Genomic DNA, 20,464 nt, shown 5'->3' with positions numbered 1-20,464 from the left:
GAATATCTAAGATTAGGTGTGTGATAAGTGGGTTGGGAAATAACACAGCCCAGCCAGTCATTTTGTGATGTATTCAGGTCCTTCAAATCCCCAGGAAATAACACAGAATACATCACAGATTAAACACTGCTCTTCGATTGTAGGTAACGGTGTCCGAATGGTTTTCTAAATCAAATTCACAAGATAACCAATTTAATACCGGCAGGGTTTACAACCAAATATTCTCCTAACACCCAAGGAAAAAAGCACTTCCGTAATAAACACGACTAAATGAAACGTATTTCATTATTTAGTGCCGCACTCTCGGAGTTGTTTAATACGTGCTCTTGTACTTGCTTTTGGATTTAGCCTTTATTGATGACACTTGCTTTGCCGTGCCGACTAGGAATGAAAGCAGCTTGAGGCGTTTGAACGACTCCGCGTCTAATTTCCCCTTTATTTACTAAACATCTGTGTTTATGCCAGATCTCCAAATCTGCAACAAAACATATTGATTTTGGTCTTTAAAAAAAAAAAATATGCCACTCGTGAATCATGTTGTGTGATTGCCAGGAAAATGTTTCGCCTGCGACTGTTAGCATTGCAGCATTTTAAAGTCTGTAAATGACTCCCTTAGCCTTTACATAGGATGCTAGAGAATAATAGTGGTGAATTAGAACGTCACAATAGTGGGTATTGTATTTGATGCGCTTGAATTAGTTAGCCCTCGCTACAGCTGCATGGATAAATACCCCATTATCCCACTGTAGTTGTAAGTCCTTGCTTTACACAAAAACCTTCATTTGCTGTGTGGAAACCCCCTCATCGGTTAAACCATAAAGCAAATAGGTGCAATCTATTTAGAACAGCCTGTCAGCTGTTGTACAGTAGGTAATCACCAGTTTGGTTGTTCTCTAGAGAGGCTTTTGTTCCGTTGCATACGGTTTAGCTAATTTCTAGTTAGCCTTGGGGGATAGGGGAAGCCTGGTTTATAAAACACTACACATAAAAGGGGAGAGATTCTAGATCTACATCCTTTGCATAGAGAATAGAAAACATTTGCTTTGGAAGCCAACGTTGAATGGAAACTCTTGGGGAGGAGAAAATCATTCGCGAAGACAGTAGTGTCAAAAAGTCAAGCCTATGAAAGGTGGCTATTTATTGAACTCCCAGCTGAAACAAAGAACAAAAAAAAAAAAAAAAAAAATCAGATAGACCAGTTTATAATCCATGTTGGGATTTAGAGAGCACGGAACTAACGGTGACCTTGGACAAACCAGATGTCCTTGGAGATCTGGCATAAAGGCCTTTAAGTTTGGAAATTAATCCCTTTTCTAGAATTCACAGTGCAGGGTATAGCAACAAGAACAGTGCTAGAAATAAAATACTATCATTTTTAGTCGGCATCGATTGAAGTGTAGATACGGATTTGCTTTGCAGTATCAGCAACCAAACTCAGTTTCCCAAAGCTGCATCACATTTGAAGGTTTTGATACATTCAAGAGGCCTTTATTATAATCATCAGTTTGTATTCATCAGCACTGTATCATGCAGGTAAAACATGTGTATTGTGCATGCAAAACCTTATAACCTACATAAGTACATACCAATTCAACACCCTCATTGCCAGAGAGATGAACTACAGACTCATCTAGCAACCAAAGGAATAAATGTACAGTAACTCAAAACATTTCTCCCATATGAATTGAAGATTACATTCTATGGGAGAAAAATTGGAGGTTTTTTTTTAAAAGTTTATTTTTATTTATAAACACTGCCGATAAAAGACGTGCAAAGCTCTTCGGATTTCTACAGCATCAGAGTTGCGAAGAATTACCAGGTTTGTTCAGCGGCAACGTCAAAAATAAAAAATAAAATACTTGCATAAATCCACATTATCCCAAATTGCAACTCTAAAATTAAAATACTGCAGGGCAGGGGCAGGCCAATTCCGGTCCTCAAGGGCCACCAACAGGTCAGGTTTTCAGGATATTCCTGCTTCAGCACGGGTGGCTCAATCAGTGGCTCCGTCTATGACTGAGCCATTGATTGAGCCACCTGTGCTGAAGCACGGAGATATACTAAAAACCTGACCTGTTGGTGGCCCGTGAAGACTGGAGTTGGCCGTTCCTGCTCTAGCGCCTCAGATTAGAACACACGTGACTATCAATGTACCGAGCTGACATGTCTTTGTTAGGACAAAATGAATTATTGCTCCATTGATCCGGAATTCAGCCAACCTTACATACACAGCAAATAAAGCGGACACTCTAGTCTTGGTTTCGACACAGGGGTGTTTGCGTCCCTTTGGAGCTTGGCATAGAATCGCCAATACATACAAGTCACACAAATGTACATGTATGTACTTAAAAACAAATGATATTTCTGTGCACCAAAAAGAGACAAATTGTCTGCCACGTTCAACTTGTCATAAACCCTCGTTACCTTCTGCATGTTTGCGCGTCTGTCCTTACTTGGATGTCATACAGTTTATGTCACTCTGTACTGCGCTCTGGAATATGTTGCCGCTTTACAGATAATAATAAGAATACAAATTCTGTTTATATTGTTAGCGCAGAATTAAGTTGCTATGCATCAACCCAAAAAAATGGATTTGATGCAGCACGGATGTGTTATTTTCACAGTATGGCCATTATGAATATTTACTTACTAAATACAGTATAAATAAAAATCCACATAATTATGTTTTCATTTAAACGGCATCAACCAGTTATTCAACGCAATGCATCAAAATTCATTTCAAACAATTAAATTAGGCGTCACCTATATGAAGATATCACTAGGGTTGCCAGATGGCTTCTCCAAAAATACTGGACACAATGGTGAAAGGTGCGTCAGGTCACTATGGCCAGGGAGGAAAATACCGGACACACACATGTCCAGGATTACAGTACCTCTCATTTTTTACTGGACAGAGTGTCCAAATACGGGACAGTCCGGTTCAATACCTGGCAACCCTAGATGTCATACATATGACGCACCTTTTATAACGGTTTGTACTTAACATTGAAACTTGGTAAGCAAGTCTTCATACGTAGGCCAGGAGTCTCCTTAACACTGCAGCGGTGTGGGGACTATTACAGTGTATAGAACTGTATTTGCACATTGAAGACAGAGAATTAGAACATGATCAACAGAAGCACACTACCCATGTATAAAGCAGGGCACTGGCAAATCCCAGTGTGTCCTAAAATGCCTTTTAACCTGTCCATGGTCTATTTTTTCCTGTCGCACATTATCTGCATGCAGCCGACTCCAACGCCCGGCGGAGGATTTTGATGACCTGTGTTACGTTTGTATCTTGAATTCTTAAATACGGTTAATTTTGGTTGGTGTGGCCTTCCTTTGCCGTTACAACAGCCAGCATGCATCTCATAGCATTTCTTTATTAAAATGACTGTGGCAAACCGCGGCAAAAACACCAGATGTAATGAAGAAAATAAGATCCAAAGTAAATGGGATTTTCCTCTGATAAATGTGAGGTCATTTTTCTATCCCTCTGTTGCATAACATCAATAAATCCTCCCCCTGCCCCAACTCCCCAATCAATAAATGATTGCTTCCTGGATCCTTAATAATAATAGAATTAGAATAAACCTTGTTACACACATTTTATTTGTGCAGAAGGTCTGTTCTAGAGCAGGGGTGCTTAACTCTAGTCCTCAAGCCCCCCAAAGAGCTCAGGTTTTCAGGATATCCCTGCTTCAGCATAGATGGCTCAATCAGTCCCTGCTTCAGCATAGGTGGCTCAATCAGAGGCTCAGTCTTCGGGGGAGGGGCGCTTGAGGACTGGAGTTGAGCACCCCTGTCCCAGAGAATGCCCCCTAGTAATACACCTTTGGACTTCAGTTAAATGGCTGTTTCCCTGTCTTCTTTGGCCATTACCATATATCCCCCCCCTCCCAGCCCCCCCTAAAAAAGGAAGATAAAATCATTCCTAAACATGGCCCAATCCTAAAACAAAAAATAATGAAGTTAACGCCCTCGCTAACAAGGAGTAAACATGATCTGCCCATTACGGAAACGAAGAAAAGAAAACAAGGCATTAAAAATGAAACATCCCGATTATTATTTAAAGCGGATTCTGCTCTCTGGGAGATGCTGACATTACATAATATATGATGCCTATACCCTTAGTGACATTGCCAGTGACTGTCTGTTTAACCACTTATGTTCTGAAGGGTTTCATAGCACATTAACCCTACTAGCTCCATAATGTATTTAGGTCAATCAAAAGTATGCAATGTGTTGCTGCACATATAGAAAACTAGACACACACACACACACACACCTCACTAGCAATCCTAGCAAAAACACACTTGAAATAAATAAACCCAGTCTGGGAAACGCATGGCAGGCGCAGCCCGGCACTGAAACAGTTAAAAAAAACAAACACGAAAAAACACCAACCCTTTTACTGCCAGACAAAGCAATGCACTGGAATGGGTTGGCAGAGGCCTTGGGCAGCCAATCCGGCTCCAAATGGGTTACGTGCAAAGGCTCTGACGGAGCAATGCCACGGCTGGCAACTCTGGCAGTGAAGGGATTAACCGCCCCCTCGTAGGAAATACACGGCATTCCATTGCAGCACGGCGGGGGTTAACTGCGGCTCACAGCCGGATTACAATTGTGCGTTAGCTGCCGGCCTAGAAAAAAAATTTAAAAAATAAACCAAGGTCCATGGGTTTAGGAATGAGAACAAGAGGCCTGGCATCTTCATTGGTCTTGCTCCAGCCCATGCATCGTCTCAGAATCTGGATATATACATGTATATTGCACAGTCGAAGATAGCATTAGCATGCAGCTCCCAAGTGGTTTACATGGACATTAAATAAATATAATCCCAGTGCAGTTAATCCACCCTCCCACCCCCCCAAAAAAACATTATCACAAACATCAGAAAATAAAAGGAGTTACTGGTTCGCGTCCCGTACTCTTAATTTGAAATATCCATAATTTAATAGAACTACAACTCAACCCCCTTATAACGCTGTGCTTGGGGTCCAAAGAATCACATCGCGCTATAAGCAGATTGCGTTAGAAATAATGTACAATTGTATGCATTGTACAATAAAGTATTGAAGATACCAATAATCGTGTTGTAAAGTATTCATACATACGAAAATTGGAAGCCACGCTTACATCGCGTTATAAGCGGATTCGCGTTGTAACGGATCGCGCTATAACGGGGTTGAGCTGTATTAATGCCCCTTCGGGATTGCACACGCCAGTTAAAGATGCATCCACTCTTCGGAATAGAGGTGCCTTTCTACACTGTGTAGACAGGGTTACTTAACCATGTCAGTGCTAGGGCGGGACAGGAAGGCATTGCACCAGCATTTCTTGCCACGAGCAACATAAATAAATGAGGACAGAGGCCTTGAACCTCACATCGATATTTCTATAATCAAGCAATGGTCAGAAATCCAAGTCTTGGCGCTCTCTCTCTCTCTCTCTCTGCTCAATTCGTGCAAAACACACAGCAAATGTGTTTGGGATACAGACAAGGGTTAAAATGGGAATGATTAATCAGTCTGCCGGCTGCAAAACAAGGGCAAAAATACTGCGCCAGGCTTGCCAAAAGGGCAAAATCGTGTTTATTGCAATGATGTTCCTGGATGAATTTGGCGCATTTTTGCAGCGGGCATTAACGGTAAAAAAAATGAACTCTAAAAGAGTTACAGGTCGGTCTTTTCAAGGACCCCTGAAAAATGGATATATATGTTTGGGGCGAGGGGAGAGAAAGAAGGTATTAAAGCACCCCCCTTCTTTTTTGTTTTTACCCAAATCCGCGAGTTAAGCAAATTAAGAAGTACATGTATGTACATCTATGAAGAGATTGGTATTTAGTAGCTCTGCTTGGAAATGTATTTTCTAGGCAGGAGCTGAGAGTGAATGCATCTTTAAAAAGGATCAAGGGTAGCGCATCACTGAGCAATCTGCTTGGGGGTGCGACCACATATTACATAGCAGATGAAACATGGGGATTAAAAGCTCCCTGGGGAGTTTAACCATTGTGGGGTTCCTTTGGAAAACTGTAACACTCTGCGGAGCAGTGACCTGGTGGCCCTTGGAAAGATCCCAGTTTACCAAGCAGCTCTCTCCGCTGCCAGGTGGGCCAGCCACACACTGCGTGTCCCCGCTAATAAGAGAAAGGGGCATAGTGAAATCCCAAAAGTTAATAAAGGATGGGGTTGGTTGAGTGGATGGGAGAATGGGGTTGGTTGAGTTGAGGGTTGGTTCAGTGGAGGGTTGGTTGAGGGGGGATTGGTTGAGTGAGGGGGGGTTGGTCGGTTGAGGGGGTTGGATGAGTGTGTGGGGGAGTTGGATGAGTTGGGGGGGTTGGATGAGTTGGGGGGGGTTGGATGAGTGGGAAGGTTGGATGAGTGGGGGGGTTGGATGAGTGGGGGGGTTGGATGAGTAGGGGGGGTTGGATGAGTAGAGGGGGGTTGGATGAGTAGAGGGGGGTTGGATGAGTGGGAAGGTTGGATGAGTGGGGGGATTGGTTGAGTAGGGGGGGTTGGATGAGTAGAGGGGGTTGGATGAGTGGGAGGGGGTTGGATGAGTGGGGGGGGGGTGAAGAGGGTTGGGGACAGAAGAGAGGGGGGATATGCCTCATGTAATAGCCTCCCAGTGGTCGCACCCCTAGCTTTGCACCCTCCCCCCTTTTGCCTCAGAGGTCAGTCCTGCTTGGCAACAGTCAGCCCTTTCAGGTAGGTCCTCACCACCCAACCCAAGCAGAGGCTCAGCAGCAGCATGTAGCCCACTGTCCCCCGGAAGGTGGGCGCGCTGGGCGGGGCGCGCAGGAACTGCTCCAGCCCCTGCTCCACATAGCGCATCTGGTCATAGATACTGAGGAAGGTGAAGATGTGGAACAGCTGGTGGCTGTGCCCGACAATGTCAAAGCGGCCCGGCTGGATCCTCTCCGGGATCTTACTGACGTTAAAGAAGGCAGCCACCAGCAGCCAGAAATAGCGCCGGTAAAAGCACACGAAGAGCGTGGGGTTCCTCCCACTCAGGTCAAACAGCAGGCTCTCCAGCATCACCGGGCAGGCCATGCTGAGCGGCATGGCGAACACAAAGGTGCGCACGGCGAACGGGTAAGCGCAACCCTCCGCCCGGCTCCGGCAGCACGCCACCGTGCACGTTACCGCCAGCGCAAAGGCCACCGGCAGCACCAGCGCGCCGTACAGGCCCAGCACAGCTGGGTAATCCACGCGGTGCCAGCCCAGGCTCTGCAGGTAAGGGGTCATCACGGCCGGATCCAGCAGGCGCAGGCCGGGCAGCAGGTAGTAGGTGTACGCCACGGTGCTGGCGAAGCCATAGTAGCTGATCGAAGCGTAGTCCAGGAAGAAGAAGGCCGCGCGCAGGCGCAGTGAGCGGCAGCTGAACACGTGCGCCGTGCAGCTCATGGCGAAGGTCAGCAGCACCCCGGAGGCGTAGCACCACAGGGGCAGCAGGGCCGGGTGGTGACCGGGCAGCTCGGCGGCGGAGAACAGCAGGTAGAACTTGCTGACGAACAACACCAGCGGCAGGAAGTGGGTCCAGAAGTTCAGGGTCTCATTTGTGGGCTGGAAGATGGAGGCCAGGCAGGCCTGGCCGGGGAGGTGGAGGCGCCGGTAACCGGACAGGATGAAACACTCCACGAAGTCGGCCGGTACCTCGTCCCAGCGCAGGAGGGGGGAGGGCGGCAGGGGCATGCTGGCACTCTTTACTGGGGAAGGGGGGGGGGTAGCGCTGTGGGGGTTCCCGGGGAGGTAGCACTGGGTAGGGGGGGGGGAAGTAGCACTGTTTTTGGGGGGGGGTGGGGTGGGTGCAGGGGAGTCACAGCAGCCGATGGGTGCAGGGTCCTGGGTCGTGTCACCGGTGGGCGCAGGGGGGTCCTGGATCTGTGTCCCCGATGGGTGGGTGTCCCGTGCAGGGGAGTCACAGCAGATGGATGGGGGGGGGGGGGGGGGGGGGGCTGGGTCTGTGTCCCCGGTAGGTGGGTGTATGTATGGGGGAGGGAGGGGGTGTCCTGGTCCTTGTGGAGAGGGAGGGGGTGTCCTGGTCCCGGTGGGGGCTGTGTGTCCTTGTCCGGTGTGGGGGGTGAGTCCTGGTCCCGGTGGGGAGGTGAGTCCTGGTGGGGGTCCCGGTGCAGGAGAGTCACGGCAGCCGGTGGGGGGGTCCTGGGTCTGTCCCCTCGGTGGGTGTGGGTCCCGGTGCAGGAGAATCACGGCAGCCGGTGGGGGGGGGGGTCCTGGGTCTGTCCCCCCGGTGGGTGGGGGTCCCGGTGCAGGAGAGTCACGGCAGCCGGTGTGGGGGGTCCTGGGTCTGTGTCCCCGGTGGGTGGGGGTCCCGGTGCAGGAGAGTCACGGCAGCCGGTGGGTGGGGAGCGGAGGGGAGACGCTCCGCTCTGCGCCTTTCAGCATCAATGCAGCAGCGCAGGCTCAGCGCCGGCACACAGAGAGCACCTCACCCATTCACCGCCCAGGAGAGGGTGTCTGAGGATCAGCTGTCAGCCTGGCTGCGATCCCCCCCTCCCTCCTCCCCGAAGGGATCAGGTGGATGGGATCTCTCCAGAGACAGGTCGATCTCATTGCTGGGGGGGAGCTGACCTTGAAGCGTATGAGAAAAGCCTGTGTGTTGGGGGTGGGGGTGGAGAGACCATCTGTGAGGGATCTTTCTAGTGAAGGAGATGCAGGGAAGGGATCTGGTAGGACTGAGAGAAGGCTGATCCCCTGAGACTGAGGAGTGGGGAGGGCAGGGTGTAACTGATCTTTTTATTAATATATATATACACTCGCTGCATTTTATTATAACCTCAGGGGATAAAGTTTGACTTCCTAATGTAAAAATGTCCTGAGCTAAACGGTTAATGATTCATGAGAGCAAAGGTTGTTGTGTTTTTTTTTGTAAAGCAGCTGTGCAGAAGATACTATTTTAAAATAACATGGTGGGCTGCATTGCGAGTATCCCCCCCCCCCCAAAAAAAAGTCATAGAAAATCCATAAAAAAAATAAATAATAATAATAATAAATAAATAAAATATACCACTACAGTGGAAGTACCCTGTTACCCGGCCATTTATTAAGGAAAGCAAAAGCGCCTGTGTTAGTTATTTTCTCGTGGCCTATGATCACTGTATTGCATTACCCCTGACCTCTCTCAAGGTCATGCATGGGGACAGATGGCGCAGACATTTTGATCTCGTCTCCCAGCACTTGATGACGGATATCCGTCTTCCACTATTTAAAAAAAATGTGCCCCCCCTTTTTTTTTTTTTAATTTATAGAACGTGGGAGCTTATATGAAGTGACAGGTTGTGCGTTCAGTTTTCGGGTTAACACCTTCATTGCCAGAGAGCCCAGGCCATGTGCCGCTTAGCAATGCGGCGGCGAACGGGTTAAGGAGAAGGGTCGCTCTGAGGCCATGGACCGACAGCAATGACTGGAACGAAAACGTGGATGTGACACGGGTGACCAATCACTCCTGCTGATGACAAAGAAGCAGGGATATCGATGAAAGCAAAGATGTTCAATATTTAAACGTTTAATGATGTGATGACACTATTCTGAAACCCCATACACCAAGTGTGTGATATATCTGCATTTGTATATATAGGTATTTGGCCCACTGCATGGATATAAGAATTGCATTTTTTGAATGACTGCACATGTGTTGTGTGTGAAGCACATACCATGCATGCAGGAACTGCTTTCAATAGGTCAAAGAAAACCCAGCAAACGCTGGCAAGAATAAATGACAGAACTTTCGAAATATTATCATCATGGCCAGATTTCCTACTATAGGATATAATCACTGACTAGCTGTACAACTGCCATATCTGAAGAGCTACGTGAGGTCTCAGAGCTTGTATACGATGAACCGTTGCTGATCCAATAGACGTTACCATACTACCGTTTTTGTTTATTTTTTTCCCCCCTCACGTAAAACAAGGGACCAATATGGCTACAATTATTTTGTCTACTATGGGATAGAACACTAAGCAAGAAAAACTGCCTACGCAGCAAGTCCTTTTCCAAGCGACTAGCAATTACTTGCCCAGCCATCACTCACTGCCACTCCGAAGCAAACGAGTAAAGCATTGGAAGAACACTTTAGAAAATACCCCTAGATGCATTAAGATAACAGGACCCTTCCACTGTTGACATTCTTGTATGAGTGTGCGTATTTTAAATGAATCCTCCAGTTGACTCAACTAGCCGATGGTTCTGAGCCTCAACCAGTGGGAGTAGAAGACCCACAAACTCGTCTCCCTTGTTGCGAGCTGGCAGAAATGGGAACCAGGCATAGAAACTGGTTGACGTACTTACTAAAAAAATTAAAAAAAGGTAGTTGGATGAGAATGAAAACATAAAAGATAGTTGCCTAAATTAACATGATGGGTGACATTAAATACACGTGTTGCTCTTTTGTGGCTTCAGATATCAATTTGTGACCTCCAGCAATCAAATATTAGCTATACCCAACTGGGGGGTGGCAGTGTATTGTATCTGGTCATAGGAAGACCTACCATTTCATTAAAACATGTCTGATGCTGTTATGATCCACAAGCAGAACTGGGGCTTCTTATGGGCCCTTTTAATCTCTGAAAACAGTTATCGCTGCTGTGACCCCCAAGGGACATTATGAAGCTTGCAGGCTGGAACGCGCTACTGATGAAGAGGACCCAGCTTTAAGAGAACAAGGATTATGAACAGATCATACAAGAATTTCTGTTTACATATGTACATATAAGTGTAGCAAGACCCACTGTCTCCGGCGCACGGCTGAGGCCGAGTTCAGGGTGGCTGCACCGTGACATGCGCGCGCCTGTAGCAATTTCAGGTTGTGCGGTGAGAGTGTTCAAACTGAAAAATCCACCAGCGGCAAAGTACATTTTGTTGCTACAACCAAAAATGATATTTGGGGCTGCAGTCGCGTCACGTGAGCTGGTTCAGTGAGCAAGCTCCATGACACGTTCATCCGCCCCCCCCCCCCCCCGCCATGCCCCCAAACGCCGCGACCCAACTCCTGCAGCCAAGTAACATATCAGTGGGCTGCAGGACCACGTCCGTAGCAGCCACCTTGAACGTATAAATCGCAGCTTGTCCCGTTACCCGAGAAGATAAATCTAGCTGCAGCTGTACATGGAATAAACAAGATGGAAACGTGTTGGCTGCAGATACGCGCATGCAGGAAACCCCACAAGCATATTTACATGATTTCTCTTGCAAAGCTCCAGGCGGCTTTAGAATCAGCACTACATTTGAAAAAAAAAAACATTTAAGACATTAAGCACACACCCTTTGGTCATTTCCATGCAATTAAGTTAGGCGCAGCGCACACAAAAATTAATGTCGAAAATGATCTTAAAACGATTAGTAAATCACATTGGGAAAATGTCTGCAAGAGATTCAGCAGTTTTGGCATTTGCACTCGGTACATGACTTTCAATGTTTGACATGCACTCATCAACTACACCTACTGCTGTCCCCTCTCTATTTAGCACTTACATTATAAGGGCAGGGGGTTACCGTCTCCTACTGTTACCTCTTCTAACACTTGGACAAAGAATACCATTTACCACTGGATTACCTGGAATGTGACATTATATGCATATATGTAGTGCTGATGTGTTAAAGCGCTGAGCTATAAAATATAGAATGGATCAGTGTCTGGGCTCGCAAGTAGTCCCAGGGCTGGCTTCCCTGGAGCAGAATAGCACAGATTCTGTATTCACCTGAATTGTATCAAACTTTGTAACCTTGTTATCTTGATTCAAATAACCACCATGTAACCATATCACTGACTTGGTCTAGGAACCCTCGGACCCCCCTTAGGCTGCGTCCATAGAGGGTACAGCCGTGCGGAGGCGCGTGGAGGCTAAGGGAAAGCGGGTGCTTTCCCTGGCCTTAGTACGCGCGCCGTCCGGGGGCGTGTCTATGGGCGGGCCAGTGATGTCACAAAGCTGGTTTGCCCTCATTGGGCGAACCGCTCACGTGACTGCCCTATCGCGCGAGAAATGAGTTTTGACTGATTTCACGTGCAGCGCGCGTCCGCTTCCGTGCGCACGCGCCCACACACTGTATAGGCGCGATCACTACCTTTAGACAGTCTGATCGCTCATCGTGCAGACGCGCGGTCTGCCCTTGTATGGACGTAGCCTTATAACCTCATTGTTGTACGCCTATTGAATTTCTTGCAAACCCAATAAAAGAGGAGTATTAAGAAATTATATGATGTTCTGCTGGCGTGCTGATAAATTGGATCTGGTAAAACACACTCATCATGGTGTCTCTTGTGTAGTGATCTAACTTATCCTTAAAGTGCATGCCATTAAGTTCTGTCTGCTAAACCTCCCACGCTGTTCTCTCTAATTGGCTGAATGGACATCTCTTCAAGAAAAAGGAGACAAGGACCCTACTAAAATATTTTTAAAAAATCATATTCTGCAAAATCAGCAGTTTAAACATAGTAATAAAAGGAAAGACCTACTTCATCAACGGGATACACAGTAGGACTGCCCCTGTGAATACTGGCCTGGGGAAGGGCCTCGACGATTGTATGGAAATATGCTCTGCCCTGGTGAAGGTCCGTGTTTGGACCGAAACGTCGGTAGTGAGTTTAATAAATACCTTTGACAGTGCCCAGCTTGTACAGATTGTTTAGACGGTTCCTAGCAAGTTACTATACAATTATTTTGTTCACAGTGCGTGGTCGTACTCTGTTTTTCTATGGAAATATTTGGCACATAACATACACTGCATAAAAAATGTGCCTTTCAAAATAATACACCTTTGTGGGTGACGCATATTTGGTAGCCATATTTTCAGGTTTCAGTTAGATAACCCGTCTTTACAGGATAAAACAAGCAAAGCGTCATTACGGGGTAATATGGTACATTTAGGTTATTAATCAGGGTTCTAAAATATATATTTTGATGCAAACCTTTACCAGGTTGTTGTGCCAGTGATTCCTGCATTTGTTCTATTCCATATTTATCCGCTTGTGTTAAGAATGCTTCCTTTCACAAAAGAAATAAGCCTCCGTGATGAAATGCTCATTCAGTGGCTTGTAGGTGGAATTGAAAGAAGGTTGCATTAGAAGTGGGATAACGGCAGAACTGCAATCCTATCTTTTTCAGGCTGTGGTTAACAGTAGGTTACTAAAGAAATATATTTACACTCCTGGAGTCAGAGGAATGTATTTTTCCCCTTAGGAGCTATCATTGGATAATGTGTCACTGGGGTTTTTTGTTTGCCTTCCTCTGGATCAATATACTGTAAGTATGGATATAGGATAAAGTATCTGTCGTCTAAATTTAGCATACTGTAGGTTGATGGGTATGTATCTCTCAACCTCATCTATGTAACAGCAAGGGACAAAGGCAGCTGTATCCCCATCTGGCAGCCTGGGGGTTAAATGTGAACCCTGTGACACAGATTAAGCTTTGTTAGGCCTTTTAACTGGACATTAACCTAAGTTAATGACATATTAATGGCAACAGTTTAATCATTAAAGGAAGTAACTTAATGTTACCTGAGGGTTAAAGCAAAGCGTTCGGAATAACACATTGGTGCAAATGATATACAAAATGAAATATTACCATATTCATCAAGCTCCGTTAAGGTTAACGCAGGCAAATAACGCCAGAAGGCCTTTGGTGCCCGGCTACTGCTGGGACTCCAAGAAGCTAATAGGGACAATATTTCTACATAAAATGAGCTTTTGCATTTTCTGGATATGGCGTTAACTTCAGGGCAAATATGTATTTTCCTGTTTTAGGTTACGTTGCATTGTTTTTCCTGGTTTAAACAGAGTTTAGTGAATCGAGGCCCAAATCGGGTTAGTCCCTTAACTGTTCCTCAATACAGTGTATAGGGTACCTTATAATTCCCTGAGGAGCAATCCACAAGAGTGTGTAGACAGTAATATCACGAAGAGGACAAAGCAGGGACCAACACATCACCCCCAGGTACTTTAATCCCCCTCAGCAAACACAGAGTTCCCCTGAAAGAACACCTCAGCAAACACAGAGTTCCCCTGAAAGAACACCTCAGCAAACACAGAGTTCCCCTGAAAGAACACCTCAGCAAAATCAATCCTGAAGCTTGGACATTGCAGTGTTACTTAACCCACAGGTGGGCTGCCTCAGCACATTGGCCCATTCCATCTACTACAGCAGGCCTGCACAACTCCAGTCCTCGAGGGCCGAAAACAGGGCAGGTTTTCAGGATATCCATACTTCAGCACAGCTGGCTCAATTAGTGGCTCAGTATGACTCCGCCACTAAATGAGCCAGCTGTGCTGAAGTAGGGATAACATATCCTGAAAACCTGGCCTGTTTGAGGCCCTCGATAGGGTGACCAGGTGTCCCGTTTTTTTAATGGCTGTCCCGGCTGCCCCGCATTTTTTTAAATGTCCCGTTTTTTTGTGGCTGTTCCGGAATTGGCCATCAGAGCAGGGGGGGCAGCAGAGAGCAGAGAATGCAGACAGGAGGAGATCGGAGGCCGGTCTGACTGCAGGGGCTGAGGGCGGGGTCTGACAGCAGAGGGTGGGGGCGGGGCCTGACAGCAGAGGGTGGGGGCGGGGTCTGACAGCAGAGGGTGGGGGCGGGGTCTGACAGCAGAGGGTGGGGGCGGGGTTAGTGTCAGCGGAGCCTCAGCAGTGAGAGCTGGAAGTGAGGTGCCTGCTGCCAGTCAAGATGGCTTCCCTCCCATGTCCCAGAGTGAAAGGTAGGACACAGAGAGAGTGTGTGTCTGTCTGTCTGTCTCACTGGCTCTGTGTGTGTGTCACTGGCTGTGTGTGTGTGTGCGTGTGTGTGGGTCAGTAGCTCTGTGTGTGTGGGTCAGTGGCTGTGTGTGGGTCAGTGACTCGGTGGGTCAGTGGCTCTGGGTGTGTGGGTGTGTGGGTGTGTGGGTCAGTGGCTCTCTGTGTGTAGGTCAGTGACTGTGGGTCTGTGGGTGGGTGTGTGGGTCAGTGGCTCTGTGTGTCTGTGTGGGTGGGTGTGTAGATCAGTGGCTCTGTGTGGGTGTGTGTGTGGGTCAGTGGCTCTGTGTGGGTGGGTGTGTGGGTCAGTGGCTCTGTTTGTCTGTGTGGGTCAGTGGCGCTGTGTGGAGATAACATTTTATTAGATCTATTTATTATATATTTATCTTGCCTTTGGCTGTATCCTCCCCTCCAAATTCCGTTAACATGGCCGCACGACGTCACGTAATGCACATTGCCATAACAACGAGCCGCTCCGTGACGTCACGCGGCATCAAGTTGACATGACAACGGGACGCATTATGGCGCCGAGGCATGACGTGATGCCACATTGTCATGGCAACATGTCACCGCCTGACGTCAGTGTCTCGTTGTCATGGCAACGGGATGCGTCATGTGATGTAATTTGTTTTATAAATAATTTTTTAATGTGTCCCGTTTTTTCATTTTGAAAATCTGGTCACCCTACCCCTCGAGGACTGGAGTTGTGCAGGCCTGATATTCTACACATTCTTGTGGTTTCCTACTCGGGTTACTACCTATGATTTGTGACCCTATATCAGGGGAGCACAACTCCTGCTGAAGCAGGGACTGAGCCACCTGTGCTGACGATGGGATATCCTGAAAACCTGATCCGCTGGGAGTTGAGCACCCCTGTCCTATATTAAGGACAAGCTTATCTCGATTTTAAAGGTTGTTTTTTTTTTTTCTCTACCCGAAGTTTCAATTTGCCATTACCTTATTATATCACAATAACTCGTTAAGGTGGTGTACCTTCAATTAAATTAATTAGTTGAGAGCTATTTATAATTTCAGCAATACTCATGCGGAAAGACTTTTCAATGTACTGTAGGGAAAAGTGCTAATTAAGGACGCTGTACTTTAAATACTTACCATGGTTTGTGAGCGGAAATCTTGCTACAGCTTCTCTCTCCAGCTCTGCCACATTTTATATAGAGGGATCGCTTGCTCTAGTCTAGGCTGCTGCTAGCAGGTGGTTTGTGGTACTGGCTAATTATGGTTTATTCCCTTCAGAATTTATCCAGGGTCTCAACTTAATACGAATTTAAAGCAAATATAAATATTATTTACATAGAGATTCAACATTATTGTTTAAGGCAGCGGTGCGCAAACTGTGGGGCGCGACCCCCAGGGGGGGCGCGAGACTGCCGACGGGGGGCGCGGGGTTTACAGAGGCCCCGCGCGCTTCCCGAAGGCACTTAAATTAAGTGCCGGGGGAGCTGCAGGGCCTCTGTAAACCATACTTACCCGTGGCTCCGGCGGCTTCCTCCCGGCGTCGCCATGGCAACGCGGCGTCAAAATGACGCTGCGAGGTCATGTGACGTCACGTTGCTATGGCAACGTGACGTCATTACGCCGGTGCGAGGGTAAGTTGGGGTTGGGGGGGGCGCGGGAGTGAGGGGACAGCCGGCAGGGGGGCGCAGGGAAAAAAGTTTGCGCCCCCCTGGTTTAAGGAACCCTATAATTATATTGTGACATTTGTAAGGAGCGTATGTGGAAGAGGAAAGACGCTCCACTAATGCAAGGCCAGGTGGGCCTAAGAAAATTGCCCATGGGGGCCGTCTTTAATGAGGACCCTCAATAATATTTTTCAGCAGATTTTCACACAGACTTTTTAATGTCTTTTCTTTACAGTAAAAATGGAATCGGGTCCTTTTTCTCTCATTAGTAACACATTGTACTATTTCTCATTTCAAACAACCGATCCACAACTTGCATTTTCAGTTCACTGTGTAATGTTTCTCATTTGAAAGACTATATGGTATTTTCTTTACTATGATCCTCAAATTCCTTTTTCTCCTTTCTGTACCGCTATACCTAAAAGTGCGTCATTCTATTATTTTTGTATCAATCTTTTTTATTGGCATTGACATTTACAGGAATGAGTACATACTTTTCAATAACATAAAACTGTTTAAGTTCGACTGTATTGAGTGCATGCTAGCCAACATTATTTTTTAATAATTGGGGTTAAGGGAGTGGAGTAGGGGGAGGGGTGGGGGGGGGGCTGGGAGTGGAGGGGGGTTATTCCCTTCAATAGGGTTTGCGCTTTATATCTTTATCTGAGGCCCTGGGGGGCTATCCATGGGTCCCATGTGTTCCAAAATTGTGTCATTTTTTTGTGCAGCATAGCTGTTAGTTTTTCCATGGACATTACTTCGTCCACCCGCCTTATGACTGTGTTTCTTGCAGGGGCTTTGACCTGCTTCCAGGCAGCTGCTATTGAGTCAAGCTGCAGAGACCAGTCTACTCATGGGTGGGGGTAGGTCGTCAAAGGGTTTACTCAGCACCAGGGACAGTGGATCTAGGGGGAGAGGAATTCCCGTTGTCTCATAGAGCAGCGTCTGGATCCTAACCCAGAACCTCTGAATCTCCGGACATGACCACCAAATATGGGCCCTTTTGACCACATCCTCTCCAGCACAGGTCCGGGGTGCCGGGGAACATCTGGCTCAGTCTAGCTGGGGTCAGGTACCATTGGAATAGAATTTTGTAGATATTCTCTTTTGTTACTGTGCAGATTGAGGTTTTTGCTGCCATCTCCCAGATATCCTCCCACTCCTCATTGTCAATTTGTATATTTAGGTCCGCAGATCATTTTTGCATATAGTGGTGGGTCAGGGATTCTGATGCTGACTCTATCCCCCTATATATCTCAGAGATTAGGCCTCTTTGATACCTGCCTTTACTGCATAGTGTTTCGAATCTGGTGGGTGGGGGAAATTTGGAGTTCTGCGAGAGCGAGATCAAAAAATGTCTAATTTGTAGGTATTTGAATAGGTGGAGGTGTTGAGCTTGGAATTTGTTCCGTACCTCTTTAAATGTTAGAATCTCTCAATTTTTCAGCAAGTCTGCAACCAGCCTTATTCTAAGCCCCTGAAATTGGGCAAATTGCTTTTTGGAGCACCCGGGCAGGAAGTTCGGGTTCCCAAAGATCGGGGTGATTTGCGAGGGGGTGTTTAGCAGGCCATACTTCCCTTTGCTTTTCAGCCACGAATCCCACGTGCATCTCATTGCTCCTAGATCAAACCTCCTTGATCCTCCTTCTTTTCCTCCTTGGGACCACATAAGTAGCTGAAGTGGTAACGGGGCTGCGTAGTGTGTTTCTATCTCGAGCCAGCGGGCCACTGCCGGGTCGCAATTCCAAACTACGGCTTGCTTTAGCTGGGCTGCGATGTAGTACCTGACCACATCGGGGACCCCCAGACCTCCTCTTAGTTTGGCTGATAACATTACCGATCTGGGGACCCTCGGTCTCTTATCATTCCAGATAAATTGGAACATTTGGGCCTGTACATTTTTCATGGCTGTTAGTGGGACGAGTACGGGGAGTGTTTGGACAATAGCCGAGGTAGGATGTTCATTTTGAGGGAGACTATTCTCCCGAACCATGATATTTGATGTTTTTTCCACGACTCTAAGTCTTTTTTAATTTGATCAAATAGTGGGGGGTAGTTGTATTGATAAAGGGATCCATGGGAGCTCGAGATTCTTATACCTAGGTATTTGATGTATGTGGTGTTCCACTTGTATTTATAATTGGACTGCAAAAGCTTCCACATTGTGTTTGGGAGGGATATGTTAAGTGCTTCTGACTTGTCTATATTTATTTTATAGTCAGAGACTGTTCCAAATTGGTGGAGTACCTTTTGTAGGTTCGGGAGGGAGATGTGGGGGTCAGCGAGGGTCAGGATCACATCGTCCGCGAATAGGGAAATTTTGTATTCCTTTGTGGAGATCGAAATCCCCTTAATGCCCTTTTCTTGTCTAATTTTAGCTGCCAATGGTTCAATTGTTAGGGCAAATAGGAGTGGGGATAGCGGGCAGCCCTGTCTGGTCCCATTTCTGATTGTAATTGGGTCTGATAGTCCTCCTGAAATTTTTACATATGCTGTGGGGTTTTGGTAGAGGGCTTTAACACCCTCTAAGTAGGGACCACTAAAACCAAATTTCAGCATTGTTTGGTCTAGGAAGGACCATCTGATCCTGTCGAACGCTTTTTCCGCGTCGAGGCTCAGGATCATTGCTTTGGTTCCTGTGAGATGCACGTGGTCGATGATATCCACTATTTTGTGGGTATTGTCGGAGGCCTATCTTCCTGACACAAAACCTACTTGATCTGTATTAATGAGTCTGGGGAGAATCGGGTTTAGCCTGTTTGCTAGTATCTTGCTGTAAATTTTGAGATCTGAGTTAAGTAGGGATATTGGCCTGTAGTTGCCACAATGGAGCGGGTCTCGACCCTCCTTGTGGATTATGGCTAAATTTGCTGCAGTGGTGGTAGCAGGGATTGGCTCTCCTTGTAAGAAGGAGTTGAACATGTCAAGCAAGTAAGGGGACAGGGTCAGCATGAATGTCTTATAGTAAGTGTTAGAAAATCCATCCGGGCCCGGAGTTTTTGCCGGTTTGAGGGAGCTAATGGCTTCGGTTAGTTCTTCTAGGGTAATGTCTTTATTTAGTTTATCTAGTTCGGCCTGCGAAAGGGAGGGGAGGGAGCACTCCTCCAGGTATTTCGAGATTGTCTCTAAGGGGGTCGGATTTTGGCCCAGAGGATGTAGGTTATACAGTTGAGAGTAGTAGTCAGCAAATTCTTGTGCTATTTCTTTTTCGTCATATGTGATTTTCCCTGCTTTTGTGCGGATTTTGGATATTTGTGACTTTACCCGTATGCCTCTAAGTTTCGTGGCTAAAAGCTTATCAGCTTTGTTTCCTTTATCAAAGAATTTTTGTTTTGTCCATCTTAGGGCCCTTTCTACTTCCTCTAATTGTGTTTGTTTGAGAGCTGCTCGCGCTTGGTTTAATTGCTTTAGTATTTTTTTGGATGCTGTTGTTTTGTGTTGCTGCTCTAGGTGTTTGATTTTATCTGTTAGTTCAGTTTGGAGTTTAGCTTTTTGTTTTTTCTTATAGGCCGATATCGAGATTAATTCTCCTCTAATTGAGGCCTTGTGTGCCTCCCAAAGCATAGCCGGGGCCGAGACCGTACCTGCGTTTATCTGGAAAAAGGAGGAGAGTTTGCGTCTTATATTTGTCTCTGTCTCTGGGCAGTTGAGTAGGGAATCATTCAACTTCCATTTGTAGGGATTGTTTTTGACAAAGGGTAGGGTGAGGGTGAGTTCACTGGGGCATGGTCTGACCAGGTAATTGGGCCGATATTGGAGTGGGAGGAAGCCTGGAGTATGTTGTTGGTACCCAGAAAATAGTCTAACCTCGAGTAGGACTGATGAGGGGCGCAGAAGAAGGTGTAATCTTTTTGGCCCTGGTGCTGAGCTCTCCACACCGACCAGGGAGAATTCTTCCATTATTTCCCTGAATTTTTTTGCTTTTTTTTGTGATTGGATCATGTAAGATGTGCCTTGAGTTGCATTGGGTAGGTCTTTTGGAGTTTTTGTTTTATCTTGTATGTGTGAGGCGACCATGTTAAAGTCTCCTCCTATAATTAAGGAAGAGAGTGCCTGCTGCTCCAGAGAAT

General features: G+C 46.6%; 2 protein-coding genes across 2 annotated transcripts in view; one reads left to right on the top strand and one right to left on the bottom strand.

Annotated features, from left to right (window-relative positions):
- Positions 1-4,401: 4,401 nt before the first annotated feature.
- Positions 4,402-8,730, bottom strand: PAQR9 (progestin and adipoQ receptor family member 9). The gene has a single exon (XM_075570095.1). It carries the CDS (start codon positions 7,698-7,700, stop codon positions 6,681-6,683), a length of 1,020 nt encoding a protein of 339 aa, XP_075426210.1. The 5' UTR covers positions 7,701-8,730; the 3' UTR covers positions 4,402-6,680.
- Positions 8,731-14,633: 5,903 nt separating this feature from the next.
- The window catches only part of U2SURP (U2 snRNP associated SURP domain containing), a 93,576-nt gene continuing 87,745 nt past the window's right edge, over positions 14,634-20,464 (top strand). Inside the window, exon 1 of the mRNA XM_075570093.1 lies at positions 14,634-14,720. The gene's annotated coding sequence lies outside the window, so the exon portion shown is untranslated. The remainder of the gene's footprint in view (positions 14,721-20,464) is intronic.

The sequence above is a fragment of the Ascaphus truei genome, chromosome 14, assembly GCF_040206685.1.
Source record: "Ascaphus truei isolate aAscTru1 chromosome 14, aAscTru1.hap1, whole genome shotgun sequence".
NCBI lineage: Eukaryota > Metazoa > Chordata > Amphibia > Anura > Ascaphidae > Ascaphus > Ascaphus truei.
This window is presented reverse-complemented; position numbering and strand designations above follow the sequence as displayed.

What these genes read in the sequence shown, in the direction of transcription:
- PAQR9 (XM_075570095.1), bottom strand. Translation starts at nt 7,700, where the DNA reads ATGCCCCTGCCGCCCTCCCCCCTCCTGCGCTGGGACGAGGTACCGGCC.